General features: G+C 41.6%; 1 protein-coding gene across 1 annotated transcript; it reads right to left on the bottom strand.

Annotated features, from left to right (window-relative positions):
* Window positions 1–12377: 12377 nt before the first annotated feature.
* Window positions 12378–19172, bottom strand: cbln4 (cerebellin 4 precursor; the record flags this gene model as incomplete). Its single annotated transcript, XM_079239916.1, has 3 exons — window positions 12378–12575; window positions 18042–18158; window positions 18909–19172. The coding sequence occupies 3 exons, from the start codon at window positions 19170–19172 to the stop codon at window positions 12378–12380; spliced, it is 579 nt and encodes a 192-aa protein (XP_079096042.1).
* Between the last annotated feature and the right edge of the window lie 4659 nt (window positions 19173–23831).

Here is a 23831-nt window from a genome sequence, read left to right as displayed (position 1 = left end):
CATGTGTTTGTGCTCTCAGAGGGATTTTGTTTTTTACTCTAAATCTCCATGTCCCGGACTTATTCGATGACACCGTAACATCTATCATGTGCATTTCTAGAGCCGCTGCTGAGAAACTGACACCATGACAACTTTTACATCCGGGACGCGATGTGACGTTTTGCTTCACGGTATAACAAGGAACTGGCTGTTCTGAACACGCAACGTCGCTGATTCAGCAAAAAAACGCAAGAAGAGAAAGAGACAAAACAAGAGTCGTCGTCAGATCGTCTTCTGGCTGGAGAGAGCTGACAGGTCAGGTATGATGCAGGATAGAGGCTGAGTTAGCCGTTGAAAGGAGGCGCTGACGGGAAAATGGTGAAAGTTCTGTGGTGTGTCTTTAAGATGGTGAACAAAAAAGTTAACCATTTTGATTTGGGGACTTTTGTTTTTTCTAAATTCCTAGTACTGTTTGATGCAATAAAAGCTTAGCTGAGAATTATTATGTAGTTCCAGTTTGTTGCTGCCAAGAGGGAAAGTTTCGCAGAGCAGTTTTTATATCCTCCTGACTACCTGTAGTTCAGATTTGTCCTCATGGAGGACCTTTGTAAACCTAAATATTTTCATCTCCCTGAATGCTACTGAACTAACACCTTTTGGTCTTTAAAGAGGACATTTAGTGCTTTTAAATGGTACCTCATTTGTGGGGGTGGGGCTTTGTGAACTTTCTTTCTCCAAGAAAAATGGCCTCCATTGCAACAAGCGTGTTTTATGGGAAGAGCAAAAGTGCATAATACTTTTCTTTGTGCTGATTTTTACTTGAAATTTTGTAGTTATATTTTCATTGCAATATCTTATAAACACATCTTTTCTTAGATAAATAAAACTATATTTTACCACAATGTTTAAAAGTTTAAGCAATGTCCTCTTTAGTGGACATTCGTAGTTACACATTTTTTTTCCTGGCAGTCAGGAGGATATATGAAAACATAAACATATTTGATGATGTAAACCATAAAAGAATATTTTTTATGCCTCACTGTCAGTAGTAGTACCCATTTCTCAGACATTTTTATGCACTTATGCAGGTTTGTGTGTCCGTGCTCAGAAGTTTCTCTTGTTTTGTTTTTACTTGGATTCATGCTGACTTTAATATTCAGTTCAGGTCTTGTGTCTCGCCGGATGCAATCAGAGCGAATGGTGCTCTGCAAAACTCAAACCAAGTGCTGAAAACAATCATTCTTAAGTGCCACAACGTTAATGCACAATATATTCAGATCCACTCCACCGCTGTCCTCCAAAGCGCCGATGGAAAGGTCGGAGTTAAGTTGAAATTCACCACAGCGGCAGCAGAGATTGGAGTTTCTGAAACAGCGTTTCTGCTGCAGAGTTTTGTGTCGCTGCAGTACAATCAGAAAACCCCTGACTGTGAAGCTCTCAGGTGACCCTTTGTTTGCCGTTTTAATTAAACTGATGTTAAATCAAAAGGCAGGCATGATGCTTGCTTAAAATGACTTCTTGACAGGATCTTTTTTTGTATCATAAACATCGAGTCCAAAAGCTGGTTTATGAACGAATCAAGCAGCCGTGACAGAAAATCTCCCAGCAAACGGCGTTTACAACCAGATTTATTCAGTCGGACGGCAAAACGGATGATTGTTTGGGTTTTTTTTAACATGCACAACACAGATGCCTTCATTCTGAATTAAAGGATGGTGGATAAAAAGCTGCTATAAATGTGTTTTTAGCAACATATGCAACAATTATGAATGAATGTTTGGTATTCATGGAAGCAAAGCGTCAAATCTCCTGCACCAAACAGATCCGAATGCATGCTACTGACGCGCACTGACTCACAGCAATGCTGTGACTTCTTTTCATTTTCCTTTATAGAAATGTGGTGATGCTGCAAACGGCCAGTTGTCTGACCATCAGATCAGCTGGTATTTAAAACATCCTGAACTGGTCCTGATGAAACTAACAAACGCTCAACCTGAGGATTTCACCTGTTGGTTCCAACTTAAGCATCACAATGTCTATTTTCTGTCCCTTAGTGGGCGTGTCCTCAGGACATAGCATCAGCTTCCCCAGCGGTGGAACTACAAAGTCATTATTTACTTTGATTTAGGACTTTTGTTGAAGCCCAACCTTGTATCATCACAGACATCGATGAGACAATCTTGTCTTTTTCTTTTATAACAACAAAATCATGCATTTCATGTTTCAAAGAGAGCTGAGAAGTTATTTAAAGTTAAAAATGTACACATCTCATGTACACACAACATATTACATGCGTAGAAGTCCCAGATCTTTTGATTTTGTACACACTGAATAACTTACACTCATTAAATGCAGTTAATATGATTTGGCTTTTAACTTTGTGGGGGCCGAGGTTTTCCAAAGAAAATGTTTTTGAGATCGATGTCAAGAATTCAAAAGGCTTCAACAAACTTATCGCAGTAATGCAGATGATACACAGCTCGGTGTGTCTTTGTCGCCAGGCGACTGCAGTCAACACAGTGTTTGGAACACAGAAAATTTTCTACAATTAAAGGGAGAAAAATCTAATTATTCTCTGTGACAGTCAGTGTCGGTAAACTCGGCTCTTAAAACCACCGACAGAGTTTGTACCGTTTAAGTTTAATTCTGACTTTTAGCCGCTGCATCAAAGCTTCACTAAGAAGCTTTTTTACCATCAGAAATATCAACAGAATGAAAGGTTCAGTCTCCCAGAGAGACCAGTAGAAGCTCTTCCACCATTCATCTCCAGTAGACTGGATCACTGGACTGAACTGGATTCAACAACTGCAGCTCATCCAGATGCTGCTGGTGGAGCGTTAACTTATACTGGTTTCCAGTCAGTCACAGGATAGATTTTAGAATCCTACTGATGGTTTCCAGAATCCCACAACGTGCTAGACCCAGAACAGATCTGTGACATGTGTGGAGAATCTAAACCAAGCTCTGAGATCCAAAGACTCAGGTCAACTAGTCCGGACGGGAGTCCGGACCGGAGTCCGGACCGGAATCCAGAACGGAATCCAGACCAAACATGGAGAAGCAGCATCTAGCTGTTACGCTGCAAACAAGTGAAACAAACTAAAGATTAAATTCCCGCCATATTTTGACACTTTTAAAGCTTTTTTTGCGCCATCTTTGTTTTATATAAAACACTTTAAATTAAAATGTTTAATTGGACATAAAATGTGAAACACAAACTGATCCTACCATGTGAATGTGGACCTGAACTGGAACCCAGCAGACCAGTTTCTCCATCTTCTATTGTCCAGTTCTAGTGAGTCTGAACCCGATGTGGTCTTCTGCTGCTGGAGACCATCTGCTTCCAGACTGGAAGTGTTGTGTGTTCAGAGATGATGTTCTGCATCCCTTGGCTGGAACCATTGCTTATTGGACTCCCTGTTGTCTTTCCATCATCTCCAACCAGTCTGACCAGTCTCCTGACATCAACCAGATGTTTTGCTGCTGCTAACTGAACCATTTTCTGCTTTAGACAATGGTTGTGTGTGGAAAATCTCACCACATCAGTAGTTTCTGATGTGCTCAGACTTGCACCAATAAACATATTTAAAGCTACGTTCAGTCCAACTACTGAAGATTTACAGACTTTTACAGTTTGGCATCCATGTTGCTTCCTGTCTCCTCTCTGAGCGCTGTCCACTCAGTAAAAGTCAAACCAATGTTGCTCTTTCACTTTCTCTTTTATTTTCCCTCCTGTCCTCTGATAATGTCCTGAATAACCTACAGTGTGTGTTGAAAACAGCCAGTGTGTTGGTATCCAGTTGCAGTGACACAGAACTCCATCATGACGTCTTGACTATGACTAAAGGTCTATACGCATCGAGCTGCTGCCATGTGATTGGCTGTTTAATGTAATTGTCATGTAAATGCACAGTTGCACCTAATAACAGCGGCTGGTGAGTTTATACCCTTCCATGTTTCTGGAAGCCGTACACTGCAATGACACATAATATCCATCAGTTTCATAAGCTTTTCAAAAATTATTTCATGAATTATTTTTTTTTAAAAAACACAATTTTTATTTATCATTTAACGGCATAATTCGTCAATACATTTATACATTTATGTCAAACATGAACTGAAACCATTTCACGGTCAAGTTTAAACTTTCAAATCCATAAATGTACATTTTGCTATTATTTAATTAAAAAAAACTAACAATAAAAATCATTAAGCGCTGAAGCTGTAGGCGTTTTTCATTGGCACTGTCCTTATGACTCCACCACTGTGAACAAACATAGTCTTGACACTAAAAAATATAGTTTGTGTAAGATTAACAAAAGAAAATACGTAACATTGCATGGAGATTTGATTAATGCTGCCAGTTTCTTCACTGCAAAAACTTGAACTGTGCTTCTGAATCTATTTGCAGCTGAAATCTACTGTTTTTTAATGTGCAGCTGGAAATGGTCAGGAGGCTTGTTGAGCTGAGCTCTGCTCTCATTTCCATCCCTACCTTCAGCGTTCCCACTCTGGCTGGTGACAACCATGCTATACAACAGAAAACTTGATCATTGGCTGAAATATTTGCAGATGCATCTGGTGTGTGAACGTGAGCGCTTTCAGAGGGGTCCCGCTGATGAGGGGGTGGAATTCTGTTTCAGGTCGCACCGGCGACTCCAACTATGGTCTGGGCTGTAATTTAACTTGAGACATGAAAAGGAAGCCATCCTTCTATATTCTGACTATTGAGCTGAAGATAAACTATGAGTTTATTAATTTATCACTATCCCAGTTGACCCAGAGACGGCTGTGTATGCTCATCAGCTGGAACTGTGACTCCTGAATCTGTGTGTTTCAGGCATTTTCACTGGTTGAGGTCCTAAAACTTTCTGAAGGTCTTCACAAACATAAATCTACATGGATTCAAAAGACTGTACTACCTTGGTTATTAAAACTAAGCTCTAAAAATACATCTTTTTGGACTCTAAATAGAAGTAAGGTCTACACTATATCCTGCTTTCATGGAGAAAAATAGTTTTTTTGAGCTTTCTTAAAGAACAGATTGTTTTTCATATCTGAGCTCAGGAAGAAAAAATGACATTTTCCTGTTTATGTTGCTTTCTGGGATTTGATAGGAAGTAAGAGTTTATGTTTATCAACATGACATCATGTCATAGTTCACTGGAACCTGGACCGAATCAAAGTTGTATCGTGGGAGAATTTGTGATACTGGCATCATCTAATTGTTGTCTAATGAATTCTTTCATCATTTTGTCATGATTTCATGTGATCTACAGACATGTTTATTATCTTCTCCACTGTCATGTTACTGCTGACATCATAACCCGGAGGTGAACTATGAACTCTGCCCTCTATTGGATGTAGTGCCTAACAACCATACCAGCAACGTAAAGCTGGATGTATACTCCAACAGTGTCTGTGTAAGGTATGTTGTGGCGTCACCGCCCTATTGTCCATGTAGGTCCACAGAGGTTTGACAAGCACCTCTTCCAGACCAGACATGCAGCACAGTTACACAGAGGTACTCCCTTGTGATTGGAGGGTCTGTGATTACATGTTTTTAGATTTCTGGAACTTTTGGCTGAAAATGTGGAGTACCCACAGAAAAGAAACTGCAATGCGATGTGAAAACACTATGCTCAGGTACAAGAAAACATTTCACAGGCGTCAGCTGACTCAGTTACATCGGATGTGCCAGTTGTGTCAGTTGCGTTAGCTCCGTCAGTTGCATCAGATGCGTCAACGGTGTTAGCTTCGTCAGTTGTGTTAGCTGTGTCAGTTGTGCTAGCTGCGCCCGTTGCTTCAGTTGTGTTAGCTGTGTCAGTTGTGTTAGCTGCGCTAGTTGCGTCAGCGGTGTTAACTGCATCAGTTGTGTTAGCTGTGTCAGTTGCATAGGCTGTGTTAGTTGTGCTAGCTGTGCCCATTGCGTCAGCGGTGTTAGCTGCGTCACTTGTGTTAGCTGCGCCAGTTGCATCAGTTGTGTTAGCTGTGCCAGTTGCGTCAGTTGTGTTAGCTGTGTCAGTTGTGCTAGCTGCGCCCGTTGCTTCAGCGGTGTTAGCTGTGTCAGTTGTGTTAGTTGCGTCAGTTGTGTTAGCTGTGTCAGTTGTGTTAGTTGCGCCAGTTGCGTCAGTTGTGTTAGCTGCGCCCGTTGCTTCAGCGGCGTTAGCTGCGTCAGTTGTGTTAGCTGTGTCAGTTGTGCTAGCTGCGCCCGTTGCTTCAGCGGTGTTAGCTGCGTCAGTTGTGTTAGCTGTGTCAGTTGTGCTAGCTGCGCCCGTTGCTTCAGCGGTGTTAGCTGCGTCAGTTGTGTTAGCTGTGTCAGTTGTGCTAGCTGCGCCCGTTGCTTCAGCGGTGTTAGCTGCGTCAGTTGTGTAGCTGTGCCAGTTGCTTCAGCGGCGTTAGCTGCGTCAGTTGTGTTAGCTGTGTCAGTTGCATAGGCTGTGTTAGTTGTGCTAGCTGTGCCCATTGCGTCAGCGGTGTTAGCTGCGTCACTTGTGTTAGCTGCGCCAGTTGCATCAGTTGTGTTAGCTGTGCCAGTTGCGTCAGTTGTGTTAGCTGTGTCAGTTGTGCTAGCTGCGCCCGTTGCTTCAGCGGTGTTAGCTGTGTCAGTTGTGTTAGTTGCGTCAGTTGTGTTAGCTGTGTCAGTTGTGTTAGTTGCGCCAGTTGCGTCAGTTGTGTTAGCTGCGCCCGTTGCTTCAGCGGCGTTAGCTGCGTCAGTTGTGTTAGCTGTGTCAGTTGTGCTAGCTGCGCCCGTTGCTTCAGCGGTGTTAGCTGCGTCAGTTGTGTTAGCTGTGTCAGTTGTGCTAGCTGTGCCCGTTGCTTCAGCGGTGTTAGCTGCGTCAGTTGTGTTAGCTGTGTCAGTTGTGCTAGCTGCGCCCGTTGCTTCAGCGGTGTTAGCTGCGTCAGTTGTGTAGCTGTGCCAGTTGCTTCAGCGGCGTTAGCTGCGTCAGTTGTGTTAGCTGTGTCAGTTGTGCTAGCTGCGCCCGTTGCTTCAGCGGTGTTAGCTGCGTCAGTTGTGTTAGCTGTGTCAGTTGTGTCAGTTGTGCTAGCTGCGCCCGTTGCTTCAGCGGTGTTAGCTGCGTCAGTTGTGTTAGCTGTGTCAGTTGTGTAGCTGTGCCAGTTGTGTCAGCTGCATTAACTGCATCAGTTGCGTTAGCAGTGTCAGTTGCGTTAGCAGTGTCAGTTGCTACAGCGGAGTCAGTGGGCCAATTACATCAGTAGCGCCGCCCCTAACTGACCCAGACACTGAGGGAGTGTAAATCCAGCTTCAAGGTTGCGTAATACAACGCGGACAGTGAAGCCTGACCAAGCGTCAAATGGACGCACCAACATAAAGGTAGACTGAATGATGCGTTAGTCTTTCAACCAGCAGTTGGCTTGCACCGGGTCTACAAACACACAGATGGACTGCTTTGACGTATTACAACACACGTATTAAATTTCAGTACTCAAGCGCTGCCATCTTTCAGTCTTTGTTGTTTCCCTGCTCCAACACACCTGACTGGAATTAGTAGGTGTTTTTAAAGTTGACAAGAACCTGTTGGATTTATGTGACTTGAGTCAGGTGTGTTGGAGCAGGGAAACAACAGAAATCTACAGAGTTTGACAATCCTACAACGAACTCATCACCAAATGCATTTTACAAGCGATGCAGCTCTGCCTGAATCGAGTTTTACTGAAACAATGCAATTTTAAACAGATGTATGTATAAATGTACAAATTCTGTAGCATAACTTCTTATTTATTTTATGCAAATAATATCATCTGACACTGCAGCCCTGCAGGGATCACCAACTTGAGGGTCTCCTGCAGGTATTAGATGTGTCCCTGCAGCAACACACATGACTCAGATGAGTGAATGGGGTCGTTTGGACGTTAGTCAGCAGTGAAACATCCAAAACCTGAAGAACGCTTGGCATTGAGGTGATCCTGCTCTACGACTTCCCAAACACCGTCCATGCAAATGTCGAGGCACTCCTGTTAAAGCTGATTGGTTATTTATCATCCAAACATACATTCTTTCCATGAAAATGCTGAATTTGACTTTTCTGACCACCATGAGGCAGCAGAAAGACCTTAAACAGAAAACCGACACATTCTGATGAGATGATGAACTTATGAAAACTCTCCTGTTCGAGTCTGGTGAAACTATGTTTCTGTACCTCAGATGTTGCCACGGGATATCCAAACAAATGACATCAGAGCTGAGGGAGTCTGTTCAGGGGATTGTTTGAAGGCAGAACAACCATAGCGGGGTTCAGATTATAAACTGTTTGATGATTGTATTTCAGCAAACGTGTGCTTCATCTCTTCATCTCCACATATTTGCATGCATGAAACCAAACTTTACCCAGAGTCTGTTCTCAACCAGGTCCACCAAGCTTACAACCAGAAGCCAAAAAGCTTCCTTCTGCAGCCCGACGCTGAAGACAAACATTACCTGTTCAGGTGAGGAAATAAGTGAAGTCTCAGCCAGCAGATTCTCACGGCGAACAGCAACGCGACGTCTGATCACAGACACCTCACACACACGGTCTGGTTGCTCCTTTTGTCTCTCTGCTGTCATTTTAAGATATTTATCAATTAATTTTTTCAAACAAAGATTTTTTTTCACTTGGTCTCTTTAACTGAAGCGCGTGAAGCCATCAGTGAAGAGCTCAAGCCAATAAAAGCCTTTACACTCCAACTGAATATTTCCTCTCAATAATCCCCAAGGCGATATGTTGTATTGAATCGATTTTTCGATAGATATACAATCGGCCAAGCAGAGAAGGTGTTTTGACAGAGTTAACAGAACTGGCTAGCTGTATAAGCAGATCCTCAGACTGACCCACAGACATCCTAAAGTCTGTCCTGAAGCGGCCGTGGTCCAGATTCAGCTCCTGGACTAAACAGCTGAACTCCTCTGTTTCAGAATAAGATGTATCCCTTCATGTGCAATCCATGTTAGTTTTGTGAGGTTTTCCATTCAAATCTTTCAGCAGAAGTTTTTCTCAACTTATATCTTTATAATTTTTTTGCAAATTTTTATCACAATTTTTAACCTCTGAAATATTCACAATTTCGTTTTGTTTATTCGCATCGCTGTATAAAGGACTGTAAACTACAAGAGACAATAGCTGTGTTTCCATTTCATGTAGAATTGAGCAAAAACTAAATATAGCAATAAAAAAACACTGATGGAAACATCAGTTTTTATGCTCTCATGAGATGGTTTTCCACACGTTTTGATGTAGAAAAAATAGCAAAAGTGTAATGGAAACACTTTTCTCGCATTTACGTGTCCCTGGACGTGACATGGGTTCAAGGATTCAAGGAACTTTGTCATATCAGCTGACATTCACATGTCAGAGATACGAAATTGGACCTGAGGTCTCGGGAGTAGCTTAGAGAAGGAAATATAAATATATACTAAAAACTATGTAAAAGTATGAACAGAAATAAAAGATTAAGAAGTAGAAATATAAGCTAAATTAAAAAAAATAGAAATATAAGCTAAACACAATTAAAAATGTACACTGAATACAAATTAGGGCTGCTCAATTATGACAAAAATTATAATCACTATTATTTTGACTGAAATTAAGATCTCGATTATTTATTTTTAACACAATTATCCAGTATTTATAAACAACGCTGCGTGTCGTGGTGTTCTAGACTCCGTGTCGCCCATTATAACCGCCTAATGTACGGTTCAGAGTTGTTTAATCCGCTTTTACCGCTTATATAGGAACTATTTTACGTTGGCCTCCATGTACGTTTTATACCAAACAACCGCTGTCAGGCTGCAGCGCGTTTCTCTTTCACCTGTTAAAAGACGGCTGATCTGAACCAGCTGGTTAACGCGTTGCTATGGTAACGCCCCGTAACGGAGGGATATTACAGTTTTTAACTCGCTGAGCTACGTGTGCGTTTATAAGAAAATAATGCAGCCAGTTGTCACTGACAATGGTATAAACTATGTTTAGGTGAACTTCCACAACCTACTGCAGTTATTCTACATTGACCTGCAGCCGGAGCCGACTGAGACTGGCCGCCTGGGAGTGCTTTAGGACGGGAGAGGCTCCCGCTGCTCCTTCCTTACAGTAACTGCAGAACAATATGTGCCTTCAAGTCAGTCGCCAAAACACCAGAAAAGTCTCTAATAACTCCAGTAAAAGTTGCTAGATTTGTTGCTTTTAACAAAAAAAGTCTCCAGATTTAGCGAGAAAGTCACCAAGTTGGCAACAGTGTCTGAATGAAAGCAAAGCGGCTGTGGGAGGAGTTTACAGCACAGCGCTGCAATGCCAGAGACGCTCGATTAGCAGCTGAAGACAGCAGGAGAGGAAACTGCAGAGAGAAAAATAATCACACCCTTTTATTTTTATCATCGTTGAAAACTCAGATCGTAGTTGAGATTAAAATCTGATTAATTGCCCAGCCCTAGTACAAATGTAGGCTACATGTAGCTGTGTAGCTACAGGCTACACGGGACCCAACTATCCAGGTTCTGCTCTTTGCTCTTATAGTTATGGGTAGTCTAGCCAACCATTACTTATGTAGCAATGGGGATGTTACCTGATGCACTGAGAAGTACCTCGCTCTATTACTCTAATACATTAACGTATAAATAAATGCCAATATTGCCGTCTCTAACTTATTTTTCCTTTTTCCGCAGATCTTCCTGAATAAGAGCAGTTGTACATGTTGATCTGTCTTTCCTGTCGTCTCCACCTCAACCAGTCGAGGCAGATGGCTGCCCTCCCTGAGCCGGGTTCTGCCGGAGGTTTTCTTCCTGTTAAAGGGGAGTTTTTTCCTTCCCACTGTCGCCGCGTGCAGCTCAGGATGGAGGATTGGATTCAAGTCATGACTCGATGCAATCAGTTGGTTTCTATTATAGGATATGTATGAATTGGCTTGAAATGGTGTGGATGTACAGTGCCCTGTGACAACATTGTTGTGAAGTGGCGCTGTACAAATAAAGCTGAATTGAAATTGAATTGAATGTGCATGAGGGCGTCGTGACCATGTCTTTTTCGGTAAAGATGGCACGGTGTGGAACAAACAGCAAATTTTAGTGTTTTATAAATGAAAATGAGGGGAAAAAAAGCTTCGAAAAGCCATTGCAAATTCTCCGCAGCAAGTAGAAAACCCCAAATAACGCTACATGGCGACTTTGCATTAGCCGCAATTCCCGTAAAGTCTCGCCAAATGGAAACACCTGCAAACTGCAGTTGTTGTTTGTTGAAACTTACAAATATCACTTTTATTTTGAAACGCAGCTAATGTCAGGATAAAAGTGGGGATACCCGAAGGGATACAACAAATAGGCAACAACAAAAACTGCAGCTCAGACGGCAAAGAAGCTAATGTCTGCTTGGCAAGAGGTTTGGCAGGAACACACGTTTCCTGAGATACTTCCAAATCACTTCCGTAAGAAGCATTTCATTTTCCAATGTGACTAGAAACGGCGACGGACCAGTAACCTGTCCAGAGTGTGCTGCTAACTGCCTGCACAGGTTCCAGCTTACCCACCAACCTCAACTGGAATAAGCGGTGTAGAAAATGGAAAAGTGAATTTATGACAAAGACTTTGTGCATGAGAGCTGGAAGCGTTAGCTATGGATCAATCAGACAAATCGTGGTGAAAAAGCTTGCAGTGCTTCACTTCCTGCCACCAACTACATTATTATAATGAACTCAGAAGGACTTTAAAATCCCCATCATGACTTATACACAGCAGAATGTGAAAATATCGATCTGAATGATTAAATCTTTTCGGAATGAGGCTAAAGTGACTTATCGCTTGTGAACCCCAAATCCCCGAAGGCCCATTCAGCCATCGATCCATACCTCTGATCACCTAACTAACACGTTTCTGTGCAAAGAAATATGGCAGACATCTGGATAGGGGCTGAGTGCAGAGCTGAGTTTCCCAATCAGGATAAATACTATAAATAATAATAAGTTGCTGCTATAAGCATAACCGCCCTCCTCATTCGACCAGCTGCTGGACCAGTGCTTAGCGATGATGGTGGTAAGTCACACAGATCACACAGGTTTATACTGTCTGCACCCAAACGGAGAAGCAATAAATGCAAACATTGTCATGAAAAAGAAAAAGAAAAGAAGTATGCTGACAATATTTCACCAAGTCAGAGTCTGAAGGGTTCTTCTGGGATGTGTTGGCGTTCCCCTCTGGGACTGCTGGAGTGACAGGAACAAATGGCAGCAATGGGGAACATTTCAAGTCTTCTTCATCTGGACAGCAGCTCCTCACCTCCACAATGCAAAGCAAACCTTTTCTTCCACCTTCTTCCAGCCGCTGGGCCCAACAGATGCAGCAGCGATGTTTTGATTATACTTTGACGACACGTTATGAAGAAGTCGGTAAGCGAAACAGTTGTCTTTTTCTGACTTTACAGAGGAAACACAAGAAAGCCAGAGAATGTTGAGTACTGCCATCCACCAACTAAGTTTCCCTTCTCCAGCTTCAGGTAGACTTTGTCCTCCTTCTCCAGAAAAAGCAGAACGCCGTTGGTGGCAGCCTCGCGAGTCACATCTTTGTCACCGGCGAAGGCCGAGATGACTGGCTTCCCATTCAACATCAGGTTCACCTGCATTTCCCAAAAGATGAGAAGCATTAGTGCGAGTGCAGAGCTGGGAACGTCAGATTACCTCTCATGACTCCACACCACACATCCAGCTGGAGGAACGTTGGCCTGTTTCTGTGTGAACTTCTGATATAGTTTTATTTTAATGATATGCTGGAAACACATGGTTTAGACGAGAGATGGGCATATCGGTAGTGTTGAGTCGATACTTATGGTAGGGCCCTATAATTTGTATTTAATTTGTGTAAATTATAGCTATTTAAATAAAAAAAAAAACAAGGTTTTTAGAAGTAAAATATGAGTAAAAAGTTTGAAAAAAAAAAGAAAGAAAGAAAAGGGGGATTCCCAAGAAATATCATGGAAAAAATGGAATTCCCAAAATTTAAAATGGAAAAAATAGAATTTAGGGAAAAATAAAATGGAATTTGGGAAAAAATAAAACAGATTTTATAGGGCCCTATTATGGCTATAAGATACTTATGGCCATATGGATACTTATGATATCTGGCATATAAAATATCGGATTCAATTCTTAAGTATCGAGATCCCGCAGCTGACACAAAACATGTCGTTTATTTTGACTTGTGAGCATTTTAGGTAATAAAACTGCATCTGAAGCCGAGCAGCAGCGCGCTCCTTTTGTTTCCAGTGATCCTGGCAGCCTTTCAGGTGTCATTATGACATGTTTTTATATTCTACTAGTGTAATGCAGGTTATGTTTTATTATATTTGTCTATTATTATTTATTGAATTTCCCTTTGGGGATTAATAAGTATTTTTCATTTTATTTAATTTAATTTCATTACTTTTGTATATTTTTTATTTTCATTCAATAAATGTAAATAATCTTACAATTTATACTCTATTATTTAATTATCACTTTCAAAAGATTAATCAATGTTTTTTTGTTTAACTGGCTCATCAGTATAATTTATTATTTTCAAAGCATTTCTTTCAAGTATTGATATTTGTCAAGTGATCAATATTCAATATCACCCTTGTCATATAGATAATAATCATGATTTTCGCTTAGGGGACAAGAAGTATTTATATCAGTATCGGGGTGGAAGAAAAGGTTCCTTAAACACATGGTATCATACTGACAGACAACTTTGGCCCTAGGTGACCTTACACCGGTCAAACCGCTTCCTCTGCTGCCTCTACTGGTCACCCGCATGTCGCTTGCAAACACGCAGTGGTCCTTTCCGATGCAAAACACAGGAGACGTGCACGATAAACATTAAGATAATTAAAAGCACAAATTCTCTGTCTAAGAGACTATTCAGAGACGAGGGCTGGGATTACGTCTTAGTTTTGAATGTTAGAAAACCAGGCAGTATCAGAGAAGTCGTCCTCCGACCCGGCGCTACGGGGGCCCAGCGGGCAGGACCAAACCCTGTAGGCAGGGCCGGATTAAAAGTGCAGAAGCCTCTGGGCCCAGAGTGCTCCAGGGCCCCCCTTCCCCACCGCAACATTGTGAAAATTGTGAATGATACACTGTGAAACGACATTTCTAACATCTCTCAGCCAGTGGTACCCGTACCAACACACTGGACACTGTGGTGTAACTATCTGGCTTTTATATACATTTTGTTTCATGTCCAAACTGCTGGTGTTTTCCCTACGTGGGCCCCAAGTGGGCCTGTGCCCATCATGTCCATTGGATAATCCGGCCTCTGGTTGCCTCTCTGTAAAATGAACCTGGATCACCTGAGCAGGTTGGACGCGGAGCGTTCCTCCATGGCTCCCGTTTGACAGGATGTAGAAGTCTGAGTTGGAAGAGTGCGATGAAAACATCTGTGTTCTGTGTGAAACACGAAACCACGGCGCTTCATACGGCTGTTTGGGTTCCTAACTCGTCTGGGTCTCAGTCTGTCGCTTACTCATAAATTCAGATGACTGGTTGGGTTTACTAGAACGACTTTGCTCTTCATGAAGAAAATGTGACATGTTGTGTTCCAGTAAATATCTGCTGAAGCCAAGCGTCGGCAAAAAGAGGAAAATACTTTAATGTTATTGGATCCATAATCTGCTTCAATATGAGTCAAATATCGGATTTTTAATGTAGAATTTTGCCTGTTATGAATCCCACTTTTAGTTTTATACTGTTCTGTTGTTGTGTTATAAACGCTGTACATGGAGGCTGTTGTTGGGATTAATAAAGTACTTTTATTCTATAAATGTGGCCCTCCCACAGCGATCAGTGGCCCAGTACGGTATACTGGTGCCTGGTTAGGACTACACAGGGAGGAATACTCTACTTTGTGTGTTTTCAGTGGAGCCAGAGGAACTGAATCATGCAGAAATAAATGTGTCTCTGAAAAGGATTCAAAAGGAGACTCTTTATTTCACCAGATTCAACCAGAAGTATAATAATTCTTTTCAGGAGTGAAGATAAAGACTTTAGCCTCCACCAACGTAGATATGAAGTAAATCTGTAGGCGATGAAACTGCTTCCGGGAAATCCATTTAAGAAGAATCGGCACGCAAGAAAATCACACATCAAGTTTTCCTAAAGTGTGTCCAGTTGTCTCCTGGCTTCAGTGGCGACGACGTCTGGATGCAGCAAAAAACAATGATAAAGTCGGGGCTCTGGGGACGATCCATCCCCGCCTGATTCTCAGACCATTCCTGGGTCATGTGACATGCTTCAGCTTTTCTCCTCGTTTCCCTTCCTGACTTCCTGACAGCCACGTTTCCATGGAGACCTCTTCTGATGAGGCAGGAGATGCATTATCAGAAGGTCTGGATGCATCTCAGATCCTGTCAGGGTTTTCAGAGAAGCGTTCATATTTTATCACTTTCACATCTTGTTTATTTGCTCTACATAGTTTTTCAGACCAGATTTTTCTTCTTTTCTTCCCGTCTTGTCCAGTTTCCTCTACAGAGACATGCAGACATGCACAGCATGCAGAGAAATGCCAAGTTTTAAGCCAATTACTCCTTAGGAATCACCTTATTGTTATAAAAATCCTAGTTTTTATCCATCAAACTGTTATCCTTTGCTGCTGCTGTCTAGATGCCACTAAAGAAATGGGAACAAATGATGTTTTTGTGACATACAGGTAGGAACAATGTGCCTAAAGAGCCAATTTAAAGCAGCTTCTTTGCTGATTTGCCGGTGAAATGTGCAGATTCAGCACTACTTCATCCTTTCACATAAACACACGACATACTTAAATGATCCAAAGGCTCCTGTTTAGTAACTTAACTCGCAAAACACACATCCAGCTGCCAGAAATGGGCTGAAAATGTGAGAGAAAAGCAGCTTAAAGAAGAGAAAACTTAGTTTCAGAAAGTTGGAGAAATTCAACAAAGTCTGGGAAACCAAATTTTAAGTAATGGGGGAGGAGGGGGGGTGAATAAACTGTTTGCAAATTTGGCTTCCAGGAAAACGATTTTTTTCCTCAGAAAACAGCCAAAACAAAAAGGAAAACAACCAAAAAAAGTATGAACATAAAACAAACTTGTAACAAAACATCCATTCATTCATTTGACTGGAACGAAGCAGAGATCCACCATGTCTGGGTTCAGCTGTTCTCCATCCTGCATCACAAGGAACGTATCCCACTGGCTGCTCCGGATGCACCACGACAAGGATATTCCTGACAATAGGCGCGAGTTTGGAAAAGTCTGCAGGGCTTCAAAATAAAAGCACCTGCTCAGTTGAGAAATAAAAACAAAAAACTGGTCATGTCCACAAAAATAATGCAGAAAAGAGAAAAAAAAAATCCCAGGTTAAAAATCTGCCAGTTTGATTAGTTAATCTGCCATTTTTACATAAAAACTGTGTTTTTGAGGAGTTTCACTTCGTAGTAGGGGTGGGAAAATCAAATCGAAAAATTGAAAATCGGGATTTTTTTGCTTCACAATATTAAAATCGATTTTTTTTGTTAAAAAACAATTTTTTTTTCAAGTAAACAAAAATAATCCATTACAAAATTTTGTCATTTTTATTGATCTTTTAACTTGTCATCTTGGGCGTTATAGCAGCAGAATGATGGTCTGGCTACTGTGTTGTTTTTACCAATTGAAATCAAGAAAAATAACGTGCAAAAACACAAGTTTTATACTTTTGTGGGGTTTTTTTTGCTGTTAATCCACAAAAATCAGCAATATCGAAGAATTGTGAGAATCGCAATTTAAATGGAATCGGCACCCAAAAAATCAGAATGGAATCGGGACAAAAGCAAATCGTCACAGCCCTACTTCGGAGCAAGCAGTTGTTTTGACTACGTGACGTTGTCCAGGTCGTTTAGTTCGCTAAGTTAAGAGCAGTTTGAAAAGAAACCAAAGGAAGGCGTGAAACTTGGAAATCGTCCCGACCTAACCGAGTCCAGACTGTGGTGCTTAAACCTTCATTTCTTCATTCATCTTGTACATAAAGTGTCGTTCCAGTTAGATCTTTAAAGTGGAACTATTATGTGCATTTCAGGCTAATTTATTGTTATTTCTGAGACCAGAAGGGCTGGGATTGATCGAGTCATTGTCACAAATGGCTTTATTTACTTCAGACCGACCCTCTCCGTAGGCTGTCAGATCAGCCGGTGGACAAAACGAGTGGATTGAGACTCTTCCGCATTAAGCCCCGCCTCCCGCCACTGCACTACATCGGGAGCGCGCACTGCACCTGCTTTCGCCGTCATTGTAACATCTCATAAACAGAAGGATTAGGCTAATATGAACTCAATAAAAAAACAAAATACAATGTCAACACATAGCATACAGCCCTACATGTTGGAACCTGAATCAGAGCCTGAAAACGAAGTGGAAAACAGCAACCCACAGCAACGAATGCAGCAGGATGTCTCTCTTTGGTAAACTCACCAGCCATCGTTGGAAATAACTTTATCCCACGTTTTCCACCCGCCTGATGTATTTGTACATGCCCTTGTTAACCAGTAGAAGGTAACCAATCACCGAACCTTATCCCCCGGGACGTCACAAGGATTTCCAAGTAGAAAAAACTCTCTAAAACGACACGTTTTTCGTCGCCATGGAAACCGAACGGAGAGCGTGCTGGAACTCAAACTCAAACTCAAACATGCATTTAGGTGATAAAAAACAGTGTCGTTCACATGTCTGATGAGGATTCAACACTGTATCACTGTAGAAAGCTCAGAAAACTCCAAATACCATCATAGGAACCCTTTAAGCTTTTATGCGTACAGTATCGCAGTATTTCGTATCATTGGCCCTGTGTTGTGATACATATCGTATCACCAGATTCTTCCCAGTAAGCACTCCTACGTTTAACACCAGATCCATAATTCACTACTATTTTCCTCTTATCTTTAATAAACCACACTGTTTAGATTCCTATATTTAGGTTATAATCCTAAACACGAGAATGGAGTAATAACGCTGCCTCTTCCCACCACAGCGCGCCTCCAGCGCCTCGGTGCACCTGCAGGATGCTTTTCCCAGATCAGTGCAACACTGTGACATGAAAATAAAAGACATAAATACCTGGATGGTTTGGCTCTGGTACACTTTAATCACATGGAAGTTAAAACTGTAGACTCCTTTTCTCGGGGACAAAAATACGGATTCAAATGTGAAGTAGTTTCCGATGTTCACCAGCACCTAGGAGAGGAGGGAGAGAAGTCATCATTAAATAAATAAAGAAAGAGGGCTTCTGCATTCAGCACTTCAATAAAGGCTTTCATTTCAAATGGGATTAAATATTAAGAAGGGAAATCAGCCATGCACAGTTCTTAGCTGTAGACTCCCTTCTGGATCAGACTCGAACTGTGTGCGACACACGTCACAAAACATTTCATTGAACTTTTCTCACAATTGACTGAAAGACTAAAAGCTCCTTCTTCAGCTTTTATCTGCTTTCTATTCTATAACAAAAAAATTTCTTCTTCTATTTGTTTCACAGAAACGACTGTAGATGAAATAAATCAGGCTCTTTCCTTCACACTGCCTCCATCAGCGACACAAAACAACGCGATGAGACGAAACACCTCCTCTCCGGACACACTCCCACAGCCGGGGAGTTTACACCTACACGGGAAGTCAAAGCATCATGCACACACACACACACACACACACACACACACACACACACACGATCCAGCCACGTCGGATCTGCTTGCGTGAAACACACGCACGACCAGAATCCACGCGCCAAGGCGCGCCGTGGGGATGCTTAACATTCCACAGACACTGTAAAAATGTTCTGCATCACAACTGAAGGTTTCCTCCAAAGAAACAAACAAACAAACAAACAAACAAAGAGCCTGAGGAGGGAAACTGGCTGAAGACGCATCAGACGCGCAGCGCGCGCGCTTTCCTCTCCTGATGGAGTTCAGAGGGAGGAATGGTCACCTGGTCGAAGTAGATGATCCTGGTCTTGTTGCTCATCTCTGAGGGCTCGTGGTTGTTGCTCCTGACTGCGGAGAAGGCCACCTTGGAGTTGGCGGCGCGCACGGAGATGCCGAGCGGCGACGCAGCCCTCCAGTCCGTGGCCGGGTTGGAGTCGCACACCACCAGGCACTTCCCCTCCAGGACGATCGGTTCCGTGTCATTCTGGGCTCTGGCGACCTGGGAGACCACAGTCCAGCTGAGCATCAGCATGAGGACGTTCACCATGACGCTGTCTCTTCCTTCCCTCCAGCCGTGGCAGCTTGTTCCACTCCGTGTCCTGTGTGGGGGTCCCTCCACTGGTCCCCAGTCACGCGAGCCTCTGACGCTGTAAAAACCTCTTACTGGGTCCAGAAACGAGACATATCCGAGCCAAACAGAGAGGAGACTAAAACGAGTTAGAAATGTCCTTCAGCTCTCTGCGTGTCTCATCTCCACGCGCGGAGCAGGAGGAGAAGTCGAGCAGGAGGAATTCTGCGTGGAAGTGGGAGAAGAGAACCGTCCATGTGGCCATCCACAGAGCAGCTGTTCCCGCAGTGATGAGCTGCGTCTGTGCGCGCTCAGACGTCTCCTTCACGCACGCACGCGTGACAGATGTATAATTAACTGTCTGGGAGAAAATTTCTCCAAACTATGTAGAAACGCCCCGGATGTGAGTTCAGGCTGTTGGTTCTGAAAGGTGATGGATCTGGAAGGAGACCCGAACCCTTTCCTCAGGTTGTCCCAGTTTAAGAGTCCGCTCTGCTCATAGTCACATAACTGGGTTTGCCTTCCACCCAGTTTCACCTCCACAGAACCCCCAGTACCTCCCAGTGCACCTTCTCCCAGTGGCTCATCATCAGCAGGTCGTCTGGAAGCTTCTGGACTCTGCTGCTTCCCAGGACTCCATCAGGAGATCTTTCTGCTCTTTTACAGAAAATATTGTTTTTCTGAGTCCAGATTAAAACACTTTTTCTCTTTCACTGATTTTTCCAAAGAATTTCACTCAATTAGATGAGAAAGAAATAAGTCAGAAAATGTGCATTTTCACCAAATTCTCTCCTATTATAAGGTGTTAAATAAATAGATCCATACATGTAAAAAAAAAAAAAAAAACATGTTGGACTCAAAAGCTATGAATTTTTAAAAGTTAGACCTTACCCTTGATTCTCTGTTTTAATTTTAGAATAATTGATTTTCCATGTGCAAAGAAGTTTAGTATGTTTCACAGTATAATCACTGTCAAAGCTGCAGCAATCACATTTCTGCAAAAGAAACAGAAAAGCTGTCACAGAAACAGTAAAAAGTCACACTAAATGTATTCACTTCTTTTCTCTTCAAGGTTTTGTTCAAAACTGTAGTTCCTACTTTCACACAGCCGATCTGGAACGTTCTGACTACACAGATCTTGTGTCATTTTTAAACTCAAGGCCACAAGTTGAGTAGCATCCAGTTAAGGTTTCCATCATTTGGTTTACATATACACACACACACACACACACACACACACACACACACACACACACACACACACACATATATATATATATATATAATTTCATATCATTAAATATATGTAAATATAACATGAACATGTGGTATTTTGTTTATAAACAGCGACATATACTGGTAGATATTTGAAGATAATATAAAATCTAATATTACGCTATGATATGTGTGCATGTATTGACTTATTTTATATTTTTATGCAACGCTGAGACTCTATTTTTAATTTTCCGGTGAGATCTTTTTTAATGCAAACATAATTTAATCATGTTTATGTAAATATCACATTAAAAGGAATCTGAACCAGCTAAAATGCAGCTCCGTAAGCTGCAAAGTGGCAGGAAGATATTGGCATATGGTGCTAGTATTTCAGCATCATCTTACAGTAAAGGTCTTAGTTTGATGCATTAAACCAGCAGCTGACCTGTCAGGTCATGTGAGAGTATCGACCAGAGATTAGTCATGTGATCATGTCATTGTGCCATAAGCAGGCCCAGCGCTGCAACCAGTGATTCTGCAGTCCCTCCTCTGACTCCTCGTCCTGGTTTTCAAACTGCAGCTTAAAGTGGAACTATTATGTGCATTTCAGGCTAATTTATTTTTATTTCTGAGACCAGAAGGGCTGGGATTGATCGAGTTATTGTCACAAATGGCTTTATTTACTTCAGACCGACCCTCTCCGTAGGCTGTCAGATCAGCCTGTGGACAAAACGAGTGGATTGAGACTCTTCCGCATTAAGCCCCGCCTCCCACCACTGCACTACATCGGGAGCGCGCACCGCACCTGCTTTCGCCGTCATTGTAACGTCTCATAAACAGAAGGATTAGGCTCATATGAACTCAATAAAAAAAACAAAATACCATGTCAACACATAGCATACAGCCCTACATGTTGGAACCTGAATCAGAGCCTGAAAACGAAGTGGAAAACAGCAACCCACAGCAACGAATGCAGCAGGATGTCTCTCTTTGGTAAACTCACCAGCCATCGTTGGAAATAACTTTATCCCACGTTTTCCACCCGCCTGATGTATTTGTACATGCCCTTGTTAACCAGTAGAAGGTAACCAATCACCGAACCTTATCCCCCGGGACGTCACAAGGATTTCCACGTAGAAAAAACTCTCTAAAACGACACGTTTTTCGTCGCATGGAAACCGAACGGAGAGCGTGCTGGAACTCAAACTCAAACTCAAACATGCGTTTAGGGGTTAAAAAAAAAACAGTGTCGTTTACATGTCTGATGAAGATTCAACACTGTATCACTATAGAAAGCTCAGGAAACTCCAAATACCATCATAGGAACCCTTTAACAATCAGGACCAGTTCAGTCCGACACTTGTTTTTCTGAGGTACTGAATCAGATGCATTTCTTTACTTGCAGTCAGCTGGATGTAATGTCACTGGATTCCTTCAGGTATGCACGTGCACATGCATGTGACAAGGCGGCCTGCGTGAGCAGCTGAAACGGTTAAGTAAAGTGGAAATGAAGTAGCGTAGACGTACAAACTGACCCAGGAGACTTGGACCATACTCAACCCTTCTGCTCCTGACTGCGCCAAACTTCCCTCAGAGGTGTTCCCATAAAACCAATCACTGCATTCCTGAATATTACAATATGGACCCACAAATATCTCCAACTTACCAAATCACAAAGGATGATTTAAACACACATTGTAGGTCAGCCCTAAAGCCCCAACTTTAGGCAGTCAGAGAACGTAGACCCCCGCCAAGCCATCAGGTGCTGAGAAACACCCCCACCCAGGTACCAACGCCATGCCAACACAGTTCAGGCTACTGTCATCATCTGTTTCCATCATCAGGATGGAGGCCACATCTTATCTGTCATATTTACACCTCTGGACCATGAAAACACACCAAGACGAAGCAAATGGCTTCAATATTCATGAAGATGTTGAAGAAATCTGTGTTCATGTTATTGTTATGAACGTCTACCATGATGGCATCTTGTTTATTGCAGTTATTTAGCCATTACAGCTTCTATCTCCTCATGCTAAAGTAGGGTTTGTGACGATATGCTTTTGTTCCGATTCGATTGGATTAGATGCCGATTTGTTTGGTGCAGATTCAAAAACTTTTTTTTGCTTGTCATTTTTCTTGATTTCAATTAGAAAAAAAACAACCCAGAAGCCAGACCATCATTCTACTGTTATAACGCCCAAGAAGACAAGTAAAAGATCAATAAAAACAATAAAAATTGCAAAAATTTTATAATTATTTTTATTAATTTGAAAAACATTTGATTTTTAAATGAATAATCCATGATATAATAAACATGGATTATTTTCATTTATTTGAAAAAAAAAAAAATCGATTTTCTTTTAACCAAAAAATTGATTTTAGAATTGTGAAGCAAAAAATCCTATTATCGATTTTTCAAATGGATTTTTCCTCCTCTATGCTAAACCATCTTTTAAAACATTCCAGGATGCAGACGGTGATCCGGATCATGTCTATCATTGTTTCCATTCCATTTCTGACATGTCCTGAAAATCTGATTAAAATCCGTCCATCACTTTTCCAGCTGTGTTGCTAACAGACAGACAGACAGGCAGACAGACAGACAGACAGACAGACAGACAAACCGAACCTCCAGCTCATCGCCACACGCCTCGGCAGTGTTCAGGCCCACCAGACAGGTGAGTAAACCACCATGAACCACATCTGGCACACTGATCATTTACTGTCCTACACCATGTCTCAACATCTGGGACACAAAATCACATTTACTGTTATTCCAATGTTCAGTTAACAACAATAAACGATGAAAGATTGATCTGCAAATGCTTAATCAAAGTGCAAAATGTGTAAATATACCTTAACAATAGGGGTGGGAAAATCGATTCGAAAAATCAAATATCAGGATTTTTGTTTCACAATTTTAAAATAAATTTCTTTTGTTAAAAAAAATGATTTTTTTAAAAAAAATAAATAAATAAAAATAATTTATTCTAAAATTTTTGTCATTTTTTCTTGTTTTTATTGATCTTTCTAATTTTATATAGCAGCAGAATGATGGTTTAGCTTATTGTGTTGTTTTTTTCCTCATTGAAATAAAATTTAAAAAATAATTTACAAAAATCAGCAATATTGTGAAGAATTGTGAGAGTTGCAATTTAAATCTAATCGGCACCCATAAAATGGGAATCAAATCGATTCAGGACAAAAGCGTATCGTCACAGCCCAACTGAACAAATCATATAAAGTTGTTACTATTTAATTTACACATTTTATGTAAGAAACTGCATGGTCAATATGGTGTCCATTGAATTAACAGTTTCTCTGATATTTGGAGTTTTAAATGCTTCCTTGTTAAATTCATGAATTAATCTTTGTGACATTTGCAGTTAAATGACATCAGATCAGAAAGTTCCACAGTAT

The sequence above is a fragment of the Telmatherina bonti genome (genome assembly GCF_933228915.1).
Source record: "Telmatherina bonti genome assembly, chromosome: 4".
NCBI lineage: Eukaryota > Metazoa > Chordata > Actinopteri > Atheriniformes > Telmatherinidae > Telmatherina > Telmatherina bonti.
This window is presented reverse-complemented; position numbering and strand designations above follow the sequence as displayed.